Below are 19,329 nucleotides of genomic sequence, written 5' to 3'. Positions count from 1 at the left end.
ACACTGTAGTATACATCCCCTCTGCATGGACCAGCTGTAGCCAATTTCTCGTCCAAATCTAAAATAGTTTAATGAGGCGCTTACCGAGTGGGCAAAAAATTGGAACTTTTATCTTCTTGATGATTGATATGAGAAAACATATATATCCTATAGTTTACCTACCACTCTTAAATAATGGATATGATTAGTTGTGCTAATCCAGTTTGTAACTTACTTCAGCAGAACTTCTGTTCTCAGACAACCTGTACACAAGCACAGTTGTTCCAGCGAGATCAATGTCTGAGCAGTCAGACACAATTACTCGCTTCATCAGTTTATCTTTCGCTGATCCAGTAAAGAAGCGCCCACTTTCTGTAAAACATGTTACATCGTTACCAACATTTATATTGTATTCAAATTCCAATTATCTTTATTTATAGCAGGTACAAAAACAAAACGTTACAATAAATAGTGTCAAGTATTGTTGTACATAGTGTTTAACTATGTTATTCATTAATAGTAACGTTGTCAATTTTAAATCTAATTGCCTAGAGGTGCCTACTTTCAGGGCAAATGGAACTATAAAAGAAAGTGTAAAACATGATATAAATGGATGGGTTGGATTTCAATCTATTTATAATTTTAGATATCTGCAAAGTCTTGTGGCTAGAGTCACACTCTTTAGCTAGACATAATAATTTGATAGCAGCTAGAGCAATCAACTTACGAGGAGGAAAAGACATAACATTCTGAGTTTTTTCTAGAGAGGTATTTTGTCTTATTAATGAGTTTTGTTTTATATAAGCCAGCCTTATATTGTTATTCAATCTTAAATTTTTAATTTGTCATTATACCTTGAGGAGGGGGGAGTCGTTCTGCACAGTTGAATAAAATTGCTTGCGGTCCTCCGAGGGAAAAGAAGTTATCCATTATTGTCAAATGATGATCAGAATCAAGAATTCCTTCCTCAACAAAGGATGGGTCCTCAGCTAGATAAAACGCGACCATTTCAATAACAGTTCTGAAAATGCCATGAATCCTTCCTCCTCTTTCCAATCGTGCTGCCTTCATTTTGTTCTGAAATCAAAACAAACACCATTAAGCATATTGTGCCAGTCACCATTAAGATCAAATATGTATGGACGATTGACCAAGTCGGTTCAATCTAAGTGAAAAATTTTAGCAGAAACAATAATCTTGACATTAAAAGCCAAATTTCTAGCTCTCGAATCCAAGTTGCTGCTTTATCTCAGTTATGGAGTTAAGCTTTCCCATAGGGTAGTGTTCATTAAGAGAATTGGCAGAATGTATGTGTATTAACCCATAATGTATTTACATGTGGATTGTTTATTCACTCACTCACTCTACTCACTCCCATGGCCATTTATGCCCAAGGCGGGATTTGGCCGCACCAACAACTGCTTTCCATCTCTCTCGATCTTCTGCCTCTTCCACTTCTGCCCCCACTTCTCTGACGTCCTTGGAAACACTATCCCACCATCTCTTCTTGGGCCTTCCTAATGGTCGTTTCCCTTCTGGCTTTCCTATACTTGCTTCTTTTAGTAGTGAACCTCGTTCTCTCCGTAGTGCGTGTCCTGCCCACCTTATTCTCCTTGCTTTCACGTGTGCTACTACATCATAATCATTGTACATATTCCTTATCTCCCTATTATGCATTTTTCTCCATTCTCCATTTTCTTGTATTGGTCCATATATCATTCTTAAAATTTTGTTTTCAAAAACAATCATTTTGTTTTCTTCTTTTTTATTTAAAATCCAAGTTTCAGCTCCATATGTTAATACTGGTCGAATTATAATACGATATATTTTTATTTTTGTTTTATGTGAGAGAATCTTTGAAGTCAACAATTTCTTACAAGAATACATACATTTATTGGCCTGAGCAATCCTATAATTTATTTCCATTTCTTCACTATTGCTGTTTGATATAATTACCCCTAGATATTTAAATTGTTCAACAACTTCAAAAGTATGTCCATCTATACTAATTTCATTTGTCCTCACTTCATTTGGCTGTCTCGTGAAGTGTATATATTTTGTCTTCTCATCATTAATCTTTAGGCCCATTTTTTCTGATTTTTTTATGAACAGTCTGGTTAGCTCCTCTAGGTCATTTCTGTTTTTGGACAGAATTACTACATCGTCCGCAAAAGCTAGGATGTTTATTTTTGTTCCCATTTCTAAACCTATATTTGTTTGTCTTACTTGTTGGAGGGCTTCTTCTAAGGCTATGTTAAATAGTATAGGTGACATTCCATCACCTTGCCTTACGCCTGTTCTTACTTCAAAGCTTTCTGATAACTCTCCATCTATTTTTACTTTGCATTTTGATTCATTCAAGGACTTTTCTACTAGTTTTATTAGTTTTCTGGGGATCCCAAACTTTTCCATCTGCTGATATATTCTTCCCCTGTCAAGGCTATCATAGGCCTTCGAAAAATCAATGAAAAGCCCATGTACTTCTTTATTGTATTCCCAGTGCTTACTAATAACTTGTTTAAGTATGTGAATCTGGTCCATTGTTGATCTCCCTTTTACAAATCCTGCCTGGTGATCCTCTATTATACTACTTGTGTATTCCTCGAGTCGCTTTTGAATAATCTTTGATAAAACTTTATATCCATGACTGAGCAAAGATATTCCTCTGTAATTTCCACATATTCCTTTGTCTCCTTTTAGCGAATTTCCCTATAGGGAAGTAGCTATTACCGTAGGTCTCATGGTAAGACCTAAGCCCGGGACCGATTTACTTTTTCATTTTGATGTCCCCAGAGGCCAAAAACACCATTCGTTCAAATTTTTATATATCTATATATAGAGATATATATATATATATATATATATATGTGTCCATCCGCACGATAACTTGAGTAATTTTTGTCCGATTTTGATAAAATTTGGTTTGAAGGTGTAAGGCGGGATAAACTTGAATGAGTTCGCGAACCAGCATGATCGGACTATGGGAACGGGGGTTTATGGGGGGTTTTATGGGGTAAAAATAGGTTTTTCCCATTTTTGCCCCTAAAAACACAAAATTTTACAATTTCTTTTTAAACCATTTTGTAGAGCTTAAAAAAACAAATAATTTATTATATTGAAGCGTTATTATGCGCCTAATTGTTACGGAGAAAATTCAAAAAAATTGTAATTTTAAAATTCCCATGTTATTCTTATGGAGAATAAGTCGACTGTTGCAGTTTGCTTGTTTATGAACATATTTTGATCGATTTTGGAAAATACTTTTATTTCTTACTAAACTATTATCATTTTATAAAAAAATATTTTTTACCCTCCCTGTTGCAGCAAACCTAAGGTACTTGTTAAACTAATTCTATTTAAATAGGAAATAAATGTGCTATTTTTATGGAGGCATTTTAGTGTAAATCCAATCAGGTCAATGGAAATTCGCTTAGTCTGCAGGTTTGCTGCGGCGGGGGTATTTTATATATTGGCACTATTATAGATTCTTTCCATGTTTTTGGCATTTTTTCTTCGTTCCATACTCTACATATTATATCATGGAGTTTTTCTAGTGTAGTCCTACCACCTTTTTTAAATAATTCTGCTACTATACCATCTTCTCCAGGAGATTTGTTATCCTTTAAGGAATTTAATGCTTGTTCTACTTCTTCAATACTTGGATTCTCAACAAGAGGTTGTACATCATGGTATATGGGGATTTCTTCATTATTGTCAATTTCTTCCCCATTTAGTAACTCCTCAAAGTGCTCTCTCCATCTGTTGGTCACTTCCTAAAATATTGCCCTCTTTGTCCTTAATGCCAAATGCATTTGCTGTATATCCACTTCTGAAGTGCCTAACACATTTATAAAAGTCTCTGGCATTTTGTGCATTTTGGATTGTTTATTCACAAAATCAATAATATCTAGGCCTATTCAATTCAAAATTTCTTTATTTGTTTCATGTACAGCAATACAATAAATAGTGTCACAGTTCCTTAATCTAACTCAGTACATTGGATTGAATTTACAGAATTTGAATTTACATTTTTTTATACAAAACTTTTTTATAGGCCTATATGAGATTGTGATCGGTCACACTCACCATCTTATGTATGTGAGTGAAAATTTAAAAACGTACGTTTTCATGTCCCTGGCCTTTTACTTCGTAGATACTGGATTTGTAGTTAATTATTATGTGTTTTAATATTTTTTGGGACGAGGGCAACATGTTACACACATTTATTTGGTTTTAAATAGGTTCTAGGTATTTTTTTCGTATTTTTAAAGTCTCAAAATTCACGACCATGACGTGTCCCTAGGGTAGATTTTCCAACTTTCACGCTGTTTTTAGACTAATTATTCATGCCGAAATATATAAAGCCATATTTTTATGTCATCAATGGTTATTAAACTTACAAAAAAGGAGCATATTATAATTTTATTGTCATTGCAAACTGACTACCATGACAAAATAAGTCTGTCCCTCGATTTGGCGTCACGACCATTTGGGAAAAATTTTCTACTTTGGAGCACAACAGTGGCAAGCCTGGCATCGATGGAGTCAGTTGGTTTTAGAGACTATTTCAGGTTGTACGTCAGGATTGTAGTGGCGGTCGTTTCGAGTTAAAAGGAGGAATTGCAAGATTAATAAAGGAAATGTTGTGTTTTTTGTAATATTGGTGTGTCCATGACCGTACGTAGTCATTCGATGAAGCAGACATGGTGTTAATTTTTGTTTATAAGATATTTCAATTGCTAGATTAATCTAGAAGTCCACTTTATATCCTCGAACATGAGGTGCATGGCTACCGCCAGAACAGAGCCAAATAACACGTAATTTCACGACCAAAGTTTCACGACCATCGCAGGTTTTTTCACGACCAATCCAGCCTTATGGATTATAGTGTGCTTGGTCGTGACAATAACTTTAATATAATTGTAAATTGAACAGTTTAGTTCAATTGAAACACATATTTGTATTATAACTAACAGTATAATTGAAAGGTTGTTAAGAAAGATTTAGATTATTTCAGAAAATTCACGACCGTACCGCTTGTCCCTGACCATCACGTTTATGATTTCTATCAAACAAATTTCAAAAATTAAAATATCGTCATATTTCAATGTTTTATACACAAAAGAAGCACACCTCTATATAAAACATAACGATTTTTCGGGTCTCAGGTAAGTTTTTTTCGGAGTTATACAAACTTAAAAAGATTTTATTGGCCTTTTTCAATTTTTTGAGTTTTTTTATTTTTTTCTAGAAAGACCAAATATGCCAAAAGCTAAGTGACCTTTTAGCGAATTTCCCATATAGGGAATATTAGCGAATTTCCCATATAGGGAATAAGCTATTACCGTAGTACTCATGGTAAGACCTGGACGCGGGACCGATTTTTTTTTTCGTTTTGAGGTCCCTAGAGGCCAAAAACACCATCCGTTCAAATTCATATATATATATATATATATATTTATATATATATTTATATATATATTTATATATATATTTATATATATATTTATATATATATTTATATATATATTTATATATATATATATGTGTCCGTTAGCACGATAACTCGAGCAAAAATGATCCGATTTTGATGAAATTTGGTACAAACGTGTAAACCTACGTTTATTGGAACGAGTTCGCGATCCAGCATGATCGGACCATGGGAACGGGGGTTTACGGGGGGTTTTATGGGGTAAAAATAGGTTTTTCCCATTTTTGACCAAAAAAACATAAAATTTAACAATTTCTTTCCAAACCATTTTGTAGAGCTTAAAAAAACAAATAATTTAGTATATTGAAGCGTTATTATGCGCCTAATGGTTACGGAGAAAATTCAAAAAAATTGTAAATTTAAAATTCCCATGTTATTCTTATGGAGAATAAGTAAACTGTTGAAGTTTGCTTGTTTATGAACATATTTTGATCAAATTTGGAAAACGTTTTTATTTCTTACTAACTATTAACATTTTACAAAAAAACAGTTTTACCCTCCCTGATGCAGCAAACATAAGTACTTGTTAAACTAATTCTATTTAAATTGGGAATAAATGTTATATTTTTAAGTAGACATTTTAGTGTAAATCAAATCAGTCAAATGGAAATTCGCTTAGTCTGCAGGTTTGCTGCGGCGGGGGTATTTATTGTATAATGGTCATAAAAGTAAATTAGTTTATAGCAAAACATAGTTATAAAAATAATATTAACTATTTTTAATATTCATTTAAACGTCTGTTATGGTCGTGACAGGATTTTGTGTTTTTCCACTAAAGATGCTCTTTTTAAAAAAAACTACCAAGGATATTGCGTTACCATGGACATTTTATGAAACTTAAAATGCTAATGAAATAAAAAAAATAATAAAATGAAAAAAGGGGGAAAAAATTTGCAAAGTGCTTTTCCTGAAAACGTACGTTTTTAAATTTTCACTCATGTATTCCTATGAGTGTAATTATTTTTAAGTGCATTATACACATATTATACACTCAGTATATATTTTTACACTCAGTAGATACAATAACATGTACCATACTGACTAAATATTTATTTAAAAGAAAATAACTGCTCAAATAGGCTAACTCATAGTATTTGTTTCGGCCTCAAAGACAAATGACAGATCCCAAACCTATACAGTTACTTGAATTTAAACACCTGCTACAAAAATGGTTTGGAATACCAATCCACTGACGTTGATACCCCAACAACAGGGGCAGTGGCATTTGATTACGGAATTCTTATGAAATTAAAGAGATGGGTAGAATAGACACTCTGGGAGTACAGTACATATGTTTTACATAAGTTTTAAATTATACTTTATGGGAAAAACAAAAAAACAAAAATTAAATGTTAATATTAAAAAGATTTAGTTTTAAATTAAACAAACTTATATCTAAATAATTTAAATATTAAGATGATCTCTTTAAAAAATATCTTGAGATTTTCTCTTAAAATCAATTGAACACAAATTAAAACTATTTAGCAGCAAAGGGTACTTGATTTCTTTAAGTGTAATTATTTAAGGTGTATTATAGTTGACCTTTGATAAAGAAGTGAATAACATAACTTAACAATAATTTATTCTTACCAGTTTTGCCTTGACCGTTTCCTTTTGTTGAGATGTTAAATCATCTTTGTGCTGACTTGATTGATTTGATAGAACCAATGTGGATGTTCTTTTTGGGGAGCGTTTGGACAAGTTGCTGTACGGCCTTTCTTCAACATTGGCATCGGGCATGGAACCTTCAGTCCTGTCTGAAGGAATAGTTTCTGTTTTCTCATATGGGACTGTTTCAGTCCTTTGCTCCTGATCTTGGTCACTCTTCTTATCTAGAGTTGTGTAAAAACAAGGAAAATAAAAAATTAAGGAAAATGTACTCCACTCTTGGTAAATGTAAAATTCTTTTGTTGATATGTAGAAATATATTTTTAAGGAAGAGATTTTATACTTTTATTAGACATGATATTCATAAGCTATTTAGATATGATTAACTGAAGAGTTGTTTGAATTTAAAAAGAATGCACCTATTAGTTCTTATGTATTACAAGAATTCATTAAAATCCACGCAGATCATCTAATCACTATAAATTAGAACAAGTTAGCCTATGTGCTTACTTAGGTAAACTAAAAAAAAAAAAAACTAATATTTACCATACGAGTACCTATGTATTATTGATTTATTTTATTATGCCTGTGGATATTTATAGGCATGCACTGTGGATGCAACACTCCCTGGTGTGGATTAATGTCCCTACTAGTGTGTACTACAACTATCCGCAGTACTATCCTGATAATTAGACCAACTTAATTACCAGGAAAAATGTGGTTCGGATTCCACTATAAACTGTAGGTCCCTTAGTTGCCATTGGCTGTATGGGCTAATTAACAGCTCTGTTTAATGGCGGCCTTAGTCACTTACAAGACTACAATGTATAATTTTTAGATACCGGTACAACTCATCCCGCTTACTCCCGCCCAAACTATCAATCATTTATTTTAGATGGGCCTCCCAATCTAGCTCTGGTATAGGCAGATGATCTCCTCAGGAGTTCCAAACTAGACAGGATTCTAACCCTTACTATACAGTGTCTTCTCCGAGACAGCAAAAGCAGCGAGCAGGAGACACAATACTTTAGACAGATTGGCCTTCGATTATGCCACTGGTAGACCCTAACGCAGTAATTCTTAAATTGTACTCCAAATCAGGTACAGTTCTACGCCAACTTGTTTGTAATGCTTGGGTACATATTTTTAAATGGAGGTTTAGTTTCATGCAGAAATATCTGTAGAGAGCTCAAAATGCATGGTCTAAATAACAAATTCCAATAAAAAGTAATAAAAGACAAGAATTTTGAGGTTATTTGTGTTGACCTATACCATATACCATTATCAATGAAATAATAATTATTGAAAGTATACTATGCATTCTTTTGACTAATCTACCTATTATTTAAATATGTACCATTACATTCTAGGAAAAAATGAGTTCAAGTTTTGTACTGAATCAATGTTGGGTCTTTACGTATTATGGTATTATTCTAAAAAAATATCTTACCATCATTCATCATAAACAATGTTGTTGATATGTAAGTTGGCTACACAATAGATATTATTTTGCATAAAACAAAAAGTTCATTTTATCAAGTGCCATTTTCAAATGAAAATTAAAAACAATTGAAATTGTATTGCATCATAATAGTATCTTCAATGACAAATGATCAGCTGTAAATTTGTACACACAAAATAAAAGTTTGCAAATGCTAAAGCCTTTATGATTTACTGCTTACTTAGCCAAAATGCATTATCCGTATAAAAATGTGGTACTGTATGTGATAAAACATGGCTTTGCTATCAAACATTTTTTCCTTTTTTTTAAATCCTATGAGAACTTAAGGCATTTATTACTAAAACAATTTGTGCACTGTAAAAAAAGGTCTATAAGCGACTAAAAAATTGATACCACACTATTTTGAAACATAACTGGAAACACATAAATATATATGGGGGTTTCCATGTTTTATAACATTTTCATATGGGGAAAGGCCATTTAAAAACTCCAACAAATCGGAAACAGGTTATAATTCTGTAAATTAGCGTAATTAAAACACTAGTTTAGCCATCTTTTTTGGTATTGGATGATTCAAGTTTGCGTTTTGAAAGTTACACAAAAAAATCAATTTTTAATTAAGGGGATTCCTTAGTTTTATTTATCAAATTCAAATTAATCTTTTTTACATTTTTATTTTAAAACTAACTGGCCGTAATGGAAAGTTTTTCATCAAGTAAATTATGTAGTATACTACAATCAATAAAATTATGTTAAACAAATAATTTAAGAGGAAATTTTTAAGAAGTATCAAAACAATATTAAATACCCCCGCCGCAGCAAACCTGCCGACTAAGCGAATTTCCATTTGTCTGAAATTAGGTTTAACGAGTACCTAGGTTTGCTGCTACAAGGAAACTAATAAAGTGTGTTTTTGAGTAAAATATTGATAGCTTAGTACAAAATAAATAAATTTGCCAAGTTTGATCAAAATATATCCATAAACAAGCAAATTACAACATTTAACAATATTCTCCATAAGAATAACACGGGAATTTTAAATTTACAATTTTTTAATTTTCTCCGTTACTAAAAATCAAACAAAAATACTTTTATATACTAAATTATTTGGTTTTTTAAGCTCTTTAAAAAGGTCTAAAGAGAAATTGGGAAATTTTGTGTTTTGAGGGTCAAAAGTGAGAAAAACCAATTTTTACCCCATAAAACCCCCCGTAAAGCCCCGTTCCCATGGTGCTGGTTTGCGAACTCATTTAAGTTTATCCCGCTTTACACCTTTAAACCAAATTTCATCAAAATCGGACAAAAATTACTCAAGTTATCGCGTTCACGGACGTATATATATATATATATATACATAAAAATCAAAAACATATTTAACAAGGTACCCTTTTAGTAATTATTTTATTTTTTTTTCTTATTTTTATTAGTAAATAAAATAATTACTAAAAGGGTACTTTGTTAAATATGTTTTTGATTTTTATTATATTAGTAGCCCTAAAAATGCAAGAAAATAATATATATACATACATAAAAATTTGGACGAATGGTGTTTTTGGCCTCTGGGGACATCAAAATGAAAAAGTAAATCGGTCCCGGGTCTAGGTCTTACCGTGCCACCTACGGTAATAGCTACTTCCCTATAGGGAAATTCGCTAAAAGGGCTGAATTATTATTTACATACATGTAAAAACTACCTTCATTTGTGAAATATTATGTTATTTTCTTCTTTTTTAAATCGGTCCTTAACAACACAGATAAAAAAAAACTATTTTAAATTTACAATTTTTCAATGGTGCAGTACGTAACAAATTGTGTAATTTATCTGTTCCAATTTGTCCAATTTGTAATTTATCAAGTCCAAGGCTTTGGACATGTAAATCCTTTAGTACAAGATTAGGCCTCTAACGTAGGGTGAACTTTGTCCTCTTTATCTAGAGAGCATTGAATCAACCTGTTCCTGCTAGGTAGGTTATAGCCTGCAAAGGTAGGTAACAAGGGGAAACATCAGTAGTTGAAGTTGTGCAGTGGAACACTAAGGACTAGATCTGTCTTTACAAGCAAATCTACATCAGGAATTTAGCTAAGTAGATATTTTTCTTTACATTCAACTCTAGAGTCAATACATTGACTGGTCAATATAATGTGGGCTAGTTATGAAGCGTGTAAGTCTCTATATGAAGACGTAATAACGCTATTACCCACTCAATGTAATAAGTGTGAAAAATATGATAAACTTAAAAAGATTCAGTGTAAATTTACTTGTATGAATTTATATCATGTGGATTGTCTTGATCTTATGCCTACTAAAAGAGTGAGTGACTCAGGTCATAACTTACAAGATGAACTTTTGTGTTTTTGGGACTGCTTCCCCTGTAATGCGTCCAACGGTATAACCGTTTCATATGCATACTTCTTTAACAACCAGTTAAATCACAGTATAGAAAAATTGAACAATAACTTGGTTAAGATGAAAAGTGATATCTGCAATAAGTTGGATGTGCTCTGTAAACAAATGGACCCCAAGAAAGCCAATGATGATGTTGGAGAACAGCCAACATAAGAAAATAGCGAAGAAGATCTTGTAAACCTTATAAATGCTATGTTTCCAAAAGATTTTTGATGGGTTCATTGGTTTGGATTCAAATATTGGTTGATAGAGAATTTTCGCCTTTTATTGTTAATAATTTTGGTTTAGGATGGTGATGGCCAGCATGTATACACATAAATTGTTCAATGATTTATTGTTATTTGTGAATATTAAAGTCAAAAGAGTAAATTAGAGTGTGAATAAATAATTGTAATCCGTCTATTTCATTACTTAAACCATCAATCGACAGTAAATGTGGTAAGTTTTAATATTAATGATTTAATGTATGACCTTGGGTATAAATAGTTTGTTTTGTAAAGGTTCCTTGTGTCAGATATATATTATTAGATTTATATTATTGTTTTTTGGATAACATTGATAAATTAAAGATAGTCAGGTTATTTTCTGATATAAAATACCAGAAATTCCCAGCCATTTTTATTTTACATAAATTAACTATACAAGCCAGTAAAGCTGGTTAAATTATAAAAAATATTTTTAAAATGAAAACTTAAAATTCACTCAATAAATAATTTTATGTAGGCCTAGTTCTTTAGTAATGATCAATACCGATTTTATATCAGTTGATTCGTCATATTTAGTAAGATAGTTTTTACAAAAATTTTCGATAGTTAAATCTTTTGATGAAAGTGATGACTTTTGCTTGGGGTTCATTCTATTAGCCATTTTACAGGTTTTGCAAAAGCTAGTGTAAGAAGGTTTGATAGTCCATTAGATGAGTCTAGTGAATTGAATGAACATTGCTATCACTTTGTAATCAACCATTATTTTTTTGTAACACTATAAGAAATTGACTTTGGATGCTATAAGTAAACTTCTTAACCTATTATAAAATCTGAAGTCTATATTGATGTGCGATTTACGTTTGTCGACATTTGTGCACACTCAATTTGATTTCTTGTTTGTCTCTTATTTTAAGGATAATTTTACTGTGTACCTACCAATTTAAGATTGAAAAGTTAACATACCTACCTATCAACTGTTCTCTTAATCGCTATCGCCTTACACTAAATATGGAGTTATCCACTATGCTGTTATAAGTATGAAACAATAATTAGGTATGAAAAAAATTCCCTTAATGGAGCAGAAGGATCAGAAGACATTACCGTGTATTTTTAGGTTTTTATATTATAGATAATAATCAAAGCAAAATGAAAGGGTCAAAATCTGTTAAGTGCCCACAACTCCAAAACTTGATATGAACATAAGTGTACAAAACATAGTTTTTCAATGACAGAGTACTTTGTTTAGTAGAATGTAATCATTTCCAGGTATTTGCGAAGGCACTATTGTCCGTCTTATCTTATCTGTCTGGGAGAGATCACTGTTCGCTGTAGCGTCGCCAGCAGCGGCCCGCGTTAATGAATCACTGACTTTGTCTAACAATGAGTTAACGATTAGTTTTAGTTCAGTTACTCAAAAACAAAAACCGAATTTTAAGCTGTTCGAGAAGTTTGGTTGCGTTTGGTTAGGTTAGAACAGAATCATCTAACCTAACCAACCAAACTTCTCAAACACCTCATAATTTGCAGTAGTTATTCTACTATTTTTTTGTGTTTTCTCTAAATTTATATAGCATATGATCAAAAACCTTTACTAAATATTGTATTTTTCATTATTTATTACCTATAAAAGGTTTCAATAAGTTATAGATGTGTAATTTGAAAAAAAAAGAGTTGTGAGCACGTAACAGATTTTTACCAATGGAAGATATTGCCATACATAGGTATAACAGCATGCTTACCTTACTGACGAAAATAGATGAAAATGCACAAATAAACACATAACCATAGAATCTTTGGAGCTACTAAATCCTTTTTTACTTGATCATTTTACAATAGGCTACTTAACAAGTTGTGGAAGGAGCTAGTAAGTATATAGCTATAAATAAGTTAATACTGTTCAATGAAAACACAACTCCTTCTGATCACTTGGAGGAAAAACTGCAATCAAAGCTCAAAAAAGCATTAAGTTAATTAACTTTAAAAATACAAATAAATGAGTAGGCATAAAAAATAAAGCTGTTGAGACGTTTTTCACCAAAATTATTTTTTACATCTTGGGATTACTTTTAAAAGAAAAAGACAGCTGGTGCATGGATTTCACAATCCTTATACCTGTGTCGGATCATTGGCACATAGTGGACACAATGCTCTAAGACACATAGCCTAATTACTCAATCAAAAGATTGAACCCGGTGGAAACAGCAATTACAGCTTGGAGACACTGAAGCTTGAGTTAGACCAAAAAGGTATACTCTTGGTCCCAGACCATCTCTAGGAGCACTTTGTCTGTCACCGGGCTTTTTCTGGTAAGGAAACTTTTTCTATATAAAATTTGAGATTGTCCAGGTTATACTTCTTTTATTAAAATCTGCTATTGTCTGGTATTTATTTTGATAATAATATTATTGTTGTTATTGAAAAATATAATATATTTTCTTGATTTGATTGTAAATAGTCATGGGAAATTTATAATTACATTATGTTTTGATATCAGTACCTGTACTTCAGAATTATAAATAATACCAGGGAACCGAGCATTGTGTGTTGCTGTTTAATTTCTTTGAGAGGTTATCAATATAAATCATACAAATTTATAATTTCCAACAGATTTTTGTCGGATTGAAATAATTAAAAAGGAAACACTTAACCATGCTTAAGTATTAGTGAAGCAAAATTTTATTCACAATTATTTTCTTATCCTAAGTGATTTAAAATACTTAAATAAATTGTGAGTAAATAAACTCACATAGCTTTCACAGTCAAAAAAAAAAAAATATCAGCCTTTAAAACCACATACCAATGGAAATAGTTTGCAAAATGGATGTCTTAAATTTTTCCATCCATCATTGTATTTCTATGTCAATAGCATTAAAACAATAAGCTATTTGAAAGTAAAACTTATTATTAATAAGCCAAAGATTTAGGTTTAGGCCTATAGTGTGATAAATTTAAGTATACATAATATACATTCATTGAGTGATAATTATTTAGATTAGATTCATTTAATGTTATTAGTTTACAATTTTTTAATATTTAAACTGTTTACCTCTCACACTAATGACACTATAGTTATTAATTGTACGCGCCCTTGGTCACCAAATATGGACGAGGCATTGTTCATTATCTTCTCAGAACGTAGCATCAACAAATTGTTATTGTCGTTAAATTTTAGTCTGAAAAGAGGCTTGTAGCAAACGTTTGACTAGTCAAATTAGATGTTAAGCCATCTCACAGAGAGAAATAGTGTTCCTGTTGTTTGGCTGTTCTGGCTCTAAAGACAAAGGTATTACAAATAATTCAATCAAACACAATCTATGGCAATTAACAATCTAACTTTATTAAAATCACGTATGAAATCTAAAAAATCCTATTCCCTAAACATGTATAAAACTAAACAGTAATTTGAATCAGGGCAGTTTACGTTTACAGTTTCAGTTAAAAGTTTGATCTTTCTGTTAAAATAATATAATGGAAACAAAAATTCTGCTTTAAATTCTACAGTATAAAAGTATACAAAATAATCTTAAACACAACAGTCTAATGGACGGATTCGTTACAGAGTAATAATCGCAGTCTGTACACTTTACAACACAGGCAGTGTGTATCATAATATTCTACAAGCGTTTTTGAAAACATTCCGTTTCTTACGCCCCTTTAGTTTACTTGACCTAAGAACAATCGTTCCGTTTGAGTGATGCTTGTGATTTGGCGATGGAGGACCAAAGGCACCTGAAACACATCAAAATGAACATGAGGTTTTTTAAACAAATTGAAGTACAATAATGATTTATGATACTTAGCTAAGTATCATAAATTAAGTGAAGGATGAGTGTAGAATGGTGATGATCTATGTTGCTTTGTTACTGAATAAGATCAGCTGTTTCTTTAGCCAGGATCATTTATTTAAAGCCCAATGATCAGGAACAGCTGGGTCCAGTTTCAAATCATGAAAAAGCTACTGACTTTCTCAGGATTGTGACCTTTTGATTATTAGGCGACCACTATAATAGAGACACCCTACACTGCCATATCTTACAAAACTAACACCCAATCAAATACACTGACCTACTTGCAACAACAAAACAGTCAGCACAAGTTATCAAACATCCATCAAACTTGCACAAAATTGCCAAACATATCCTCTTTCTAACTATAACCCGCCTGTAAGTACAGTAATAAGGGTAAGTCAAATAATATATAAAAGACAGCGCTATAAAAACTTTAGAACATTAAGATTTGTTGTTATTGATTTCCTCTTTTTACCTTGCACAACCCCTTCCACATGGGCCCTAGCATGTGCGTTTTTGTATCTGATGAAGGGTGTTTGATTTTTGACAATAAAAGTGTAAAAGACATAACGTTTAACAGGAGGACTGTTTTGAACAGCAGAAAGGTATTTAGTGATATGAGTAAATTGAATACATGAGTAAAGTATCAAAACAGTTCCAAGGCAAACTAAGACAGTTCAGTTGTTGTACATAAATAATGTAATTTATTTCATTGTTAGACTACTACATAGATTTTTTTGGAAAAACAAAATATCCCTTATACTGACTGCAAAGTGATAGATTAATGAAGATACTCACTAATGGTGAGAGGGTGGATGCCGTTGTTGCCCAACATGTATTCATCCTCCTGATCCCTTAGCTCTGCCAGACACCGAGCGGCCAGGTGACGGAACACTGCGTTGACATTGATGTCTTCCTTGACTGACGTCCTCAGCAGACGACAGCCTAGAGCACGAGCAAGCAGGTCCGCTTCTTCCCTGGGTTGGAGATTAAACCATTCAAATTGCTTTTATTGTTGATATTAATGTAAATGAGACAAGAGAAACTATAGTTAGGAATACAACTACACTTTTATTGAGTTTTAAATCTAAATAAACAGCCAACTTTTTCACTTTAATGGCTTGAGGGTAGTGTTTTATTTGCGTCGGTTATTAATAAAGATCTACAAAGATCTCCTATCACAAAGAAGTAAAATACTTCAAATCCAATACTTGAACTGTGTTTCCTACTTCCCCAATACTATTCTAGTCGCTCCCACCTCGAATTCAGTAATATTAAAATATGCAACGCATAGGTTATGTTGTACCTATTAGCAATGGAAGTAAATATCAATGCTCCTTCAGTACAAAATGTGTTCCGTTATTAATTTTCTGTGGCAAGGGGGTGGCCCCTAAGGAGATTCATTGCCATAGGACGTGTGGGTATAGAGGAAGGTGTATGTGCGTAAAAAAGTGTGCCTTAGTAGTTTATTAGTTCAGGGAAGGTTGAACATGTTTGCAAGATCAGGCCGGACATCAGGTTTCATAAGAATTTTAGTTTTTTAGATAACCAAGATTTACCATTGTCAATGATAGTCTTGAGGACATTCTCCAGTTTCCCTTTTTTGCACAGGTTTTAAATCACTTCAATACCAAAATAGTGGTTAGGTTACTTCAGAACGATTAGGTATCAGTTTTCCCCTTGATAATTAAAGCAATATGATAACAAATGTATGAGCTGTTAATGATTATGATTTGAAAAGAGGTTAATAATTCTTTTTGGGGGGAGGGAATTTGCCATAAGTTACGGGAAATTTTAAAAACTTACGGATTGACGACACTCTGGTCCAAGAGGTCTATTTTGTTCTGCACCAGAACAGTTGGTATCTCCCCACACTCATCTTCCACCTGGAGACAATCACTCTACTTAAGAAACATACAAAACCTCAAGATACACTATAGAAAAAACATACCTTAGGAGAATTCTTATCCTTAAGGATCAGCTGAGAACCATTTTATTATTTCTGTTCAGTGCACTATAGAGGTTGTGTTTTATTTACAATTTTTTTTCTTGTTATTTCAGTCATTTAAAACCTCATTTAACCAAATAAAACAATGTAATCATAAACAATAACCCTTTCATAGTTATATAAGCAAATAGGAAGGCATAAATCTTGAAAAATAACTGTAAAATAAATAGAAACAAAATGTTGTCGACACTAACAATCAGTGTCACCTCACATTAACTAGACACCAAAAATTAGCTTCAAAATTTACAATAGGATGAGAAGTCTACTTGTGTTGGTTAGTCTATGATAGCACTACAGCTAAAACAAAAGACAAAATAATGTAGATGTTTATTGAGAAAGCAAATAGAGCATATTTTATGGGTATGGGTATATAAAGCAAAAAAAGAGAAAAAAGTTAGCGGCAAAAGTTAGTAGTTGCAGCAATTAGCAACTTTCTGTGCTACAATCAGTGCAAGGAAGGCCACTTTGTCAGATGACTATAGGGAAACACATTTCTTTTAAACATACAAGCGAATTTAAGAAGCTTACAAAATTATTAAATACAAAATTAAAATAAAGATGAAGAATCTATTTATGAATTTTTGACAATAAAAACTCTATTTTAACTTACTTATTTATTTTACTTTATTATTCACTGTAAAATACCCATAAAATAGAGTTTTTATTGTCAAAAATTCATAAATAGATTCTTCATCTTTATTTTAATTTTGTATTTAATAATTTTGTAAGCTTTTTAAATTCGCTTGTATGTTTAAAAGAAATGTGTTTCCCTATAGTCATCTGACAAAGTGGCCTTCCTTGCACTGATTGTAGCACAGAAAGTTGCTAATTGCTGCAACTACTAACTTTTGCCGCTAACTTTTTTCTCTTTTTTTGCTTTTTTTTGCCGCACACCAGTGAGTATTCCAACCAAACAACACAAAACAGTGTGCTTTTATTAGGCATATAATACTTTCACACTTGAAAATAAGTTGGCAACACTTAAATATATTACGACTACGATCAGCTGGTGCAGCATTTCTCATTTTGTTCAATGTTTGGATTTAACCTAACCAAAAAAAGTGTTGTACAGTTTTCGAAGGACTAATTATTTATATGCTTACTATCGGAAAAATATAACGTGTAAAGTGAGACAAACTGCCTTTGCTGCACTCGAAACTTTCCTTCTCTCATGTGCAGCAAAGTGCCACTTCGTCCTCTAGTTACACAAATAACTATTTCAAATTAAGTGTGATAATCAGGACTATAACCGTTGAGTATACAAGTGTATACTCAATGCTATAATTTATTAAAAGTTTATCTTGAAAACATAGTTTATGTAAATGAAAAATGTCATCCTAGTACATTGGCTTATTGGACGCCAACCAATAAGTCACACAGTCTTCCTTGTTTAATTTAGTTGATCATCATATTACAAGTTATTTAACTATGCAATATAAAACACGATACCCTATTAAAAATATCTTTATCAAACCACACCTACTTTTATCTAACAAAGACATAAATAGTCCAATACTTTCATCAACTTTCCTTGGACACTAAACACGCTGAAAACAACGAACTAATCCTGCAAAACCAGCTTACTCTTCCTCCAGCTCCAACCTAGTCAAAACCATCTCAGTAAACAATTGACAGCTCATTATGTAGTGAAAAGACAGTTTAAATTCCTGCCTTCCCTTTCACATATAAATCTAACTATAAAGACAAAGGTCTCATGAGTGAAAGTGAAAGTCAGAGTAACTAGTAACAATAAAGCCTGGAGTCTGAGGTACAATTAACAAGTAACACCGTCAGTTGAGGTTCCCACTCCTGTGCATTGCTGCACTTCCACATGTTCACGTTAATTAACAACATTTTCCCACGATCAGTTCTTCCTCTTCCTTCCTTGGTGGCATCGCTCCCTTCGACCGTTTTTAATTTTACCGAGCACCAATGATAGTTTTGTAACAATAAGGATGATAAGTTCACTCTACTGATGAATATTTGATTGTCTGTAACATTAATTAATACTTAAGTGTACAATGAAGTTTTCTGCTTGCAATATTGAGCGGAGGCAAGCATTTAAAAAATGTAATTTATAACCAGAAATTGATTTCTTTAAAATAGTAGTCATTAAATTTGTCACATAATTTGTTACTAAATTATTGTTAAAACAGTATGTTGTATGTTTAATGAAATTTTACATTGGTTCTTCGATCATTTAAAAATACGCCTACTGGTATTATTCCAATTTTTCTTTTCTTTTGTCCCGCTTTTAAATGTGCTTGTATAAACATATTTATGTTACGTCTCTTTTGTTTCCTTTTCATTGTTAGCATTTTGATAAACCAACATAGCGACCAAATCAATACATAAGGACCATGTTAAATTTCTAAAAGTT

At 32.1% G+C, this 19,329-nt stretch overlaps 1 protein-coding gene across 1 annotated transcript in view; it reads right to left on the bottom strand.

Annotated features, from left to right (window-relative positions):
* Positions 1-14,557: 14,557 nt before the first annotated feature.
* Positions 14,558-19,329, bottom strand: part of LOC128997175 (ras-related protein Rab-23-like) — a 66,750-nt gene continuing 61,978 nt past the window's right edge. Inside the window, exons 5-7 of the mRNA XM_054422769.1 lie at positions 16,748-16,827; positions 15,740-15,918; positions 14,558-14,882 (exon numbers count right to left, since the gene is read on the bottom strand). Coding sequence (XP_054278744.1) covers positions 14,758-14,882; positions 15,740-15,918; positions 16,748-16,827 — 384 coding nt within the window. The 3' untranslated portion in view covers positions 14,558-14,757. The remainder of the gene's footprint in view (positions 14,883-15,739; positions 15,919-16,747; positions 16,828-19,329) is intronic.

Source organism: Macrosteles quadrilineatus, unplaced genomic scaffold (assembly GCF_028750875.1).
Source record: "Macrosteles quadrilineatus isolate MER2022 unplaced genomic scaffold, UCM_ALF_1.0 Scaffold_6__1_contigs__length_79288215, whole genome shotgun sequence".
Classification (NCBI taxonomy): Eukaryota; Metazoa; Arthropoda; class Insecta; order Hemiptera; family Cicadellidae; genus Macrosteles; species Macrosteles quadrilineatus.
This window is presented reverse-complemented; position numbering and strand designations above follow the sequence as displayed.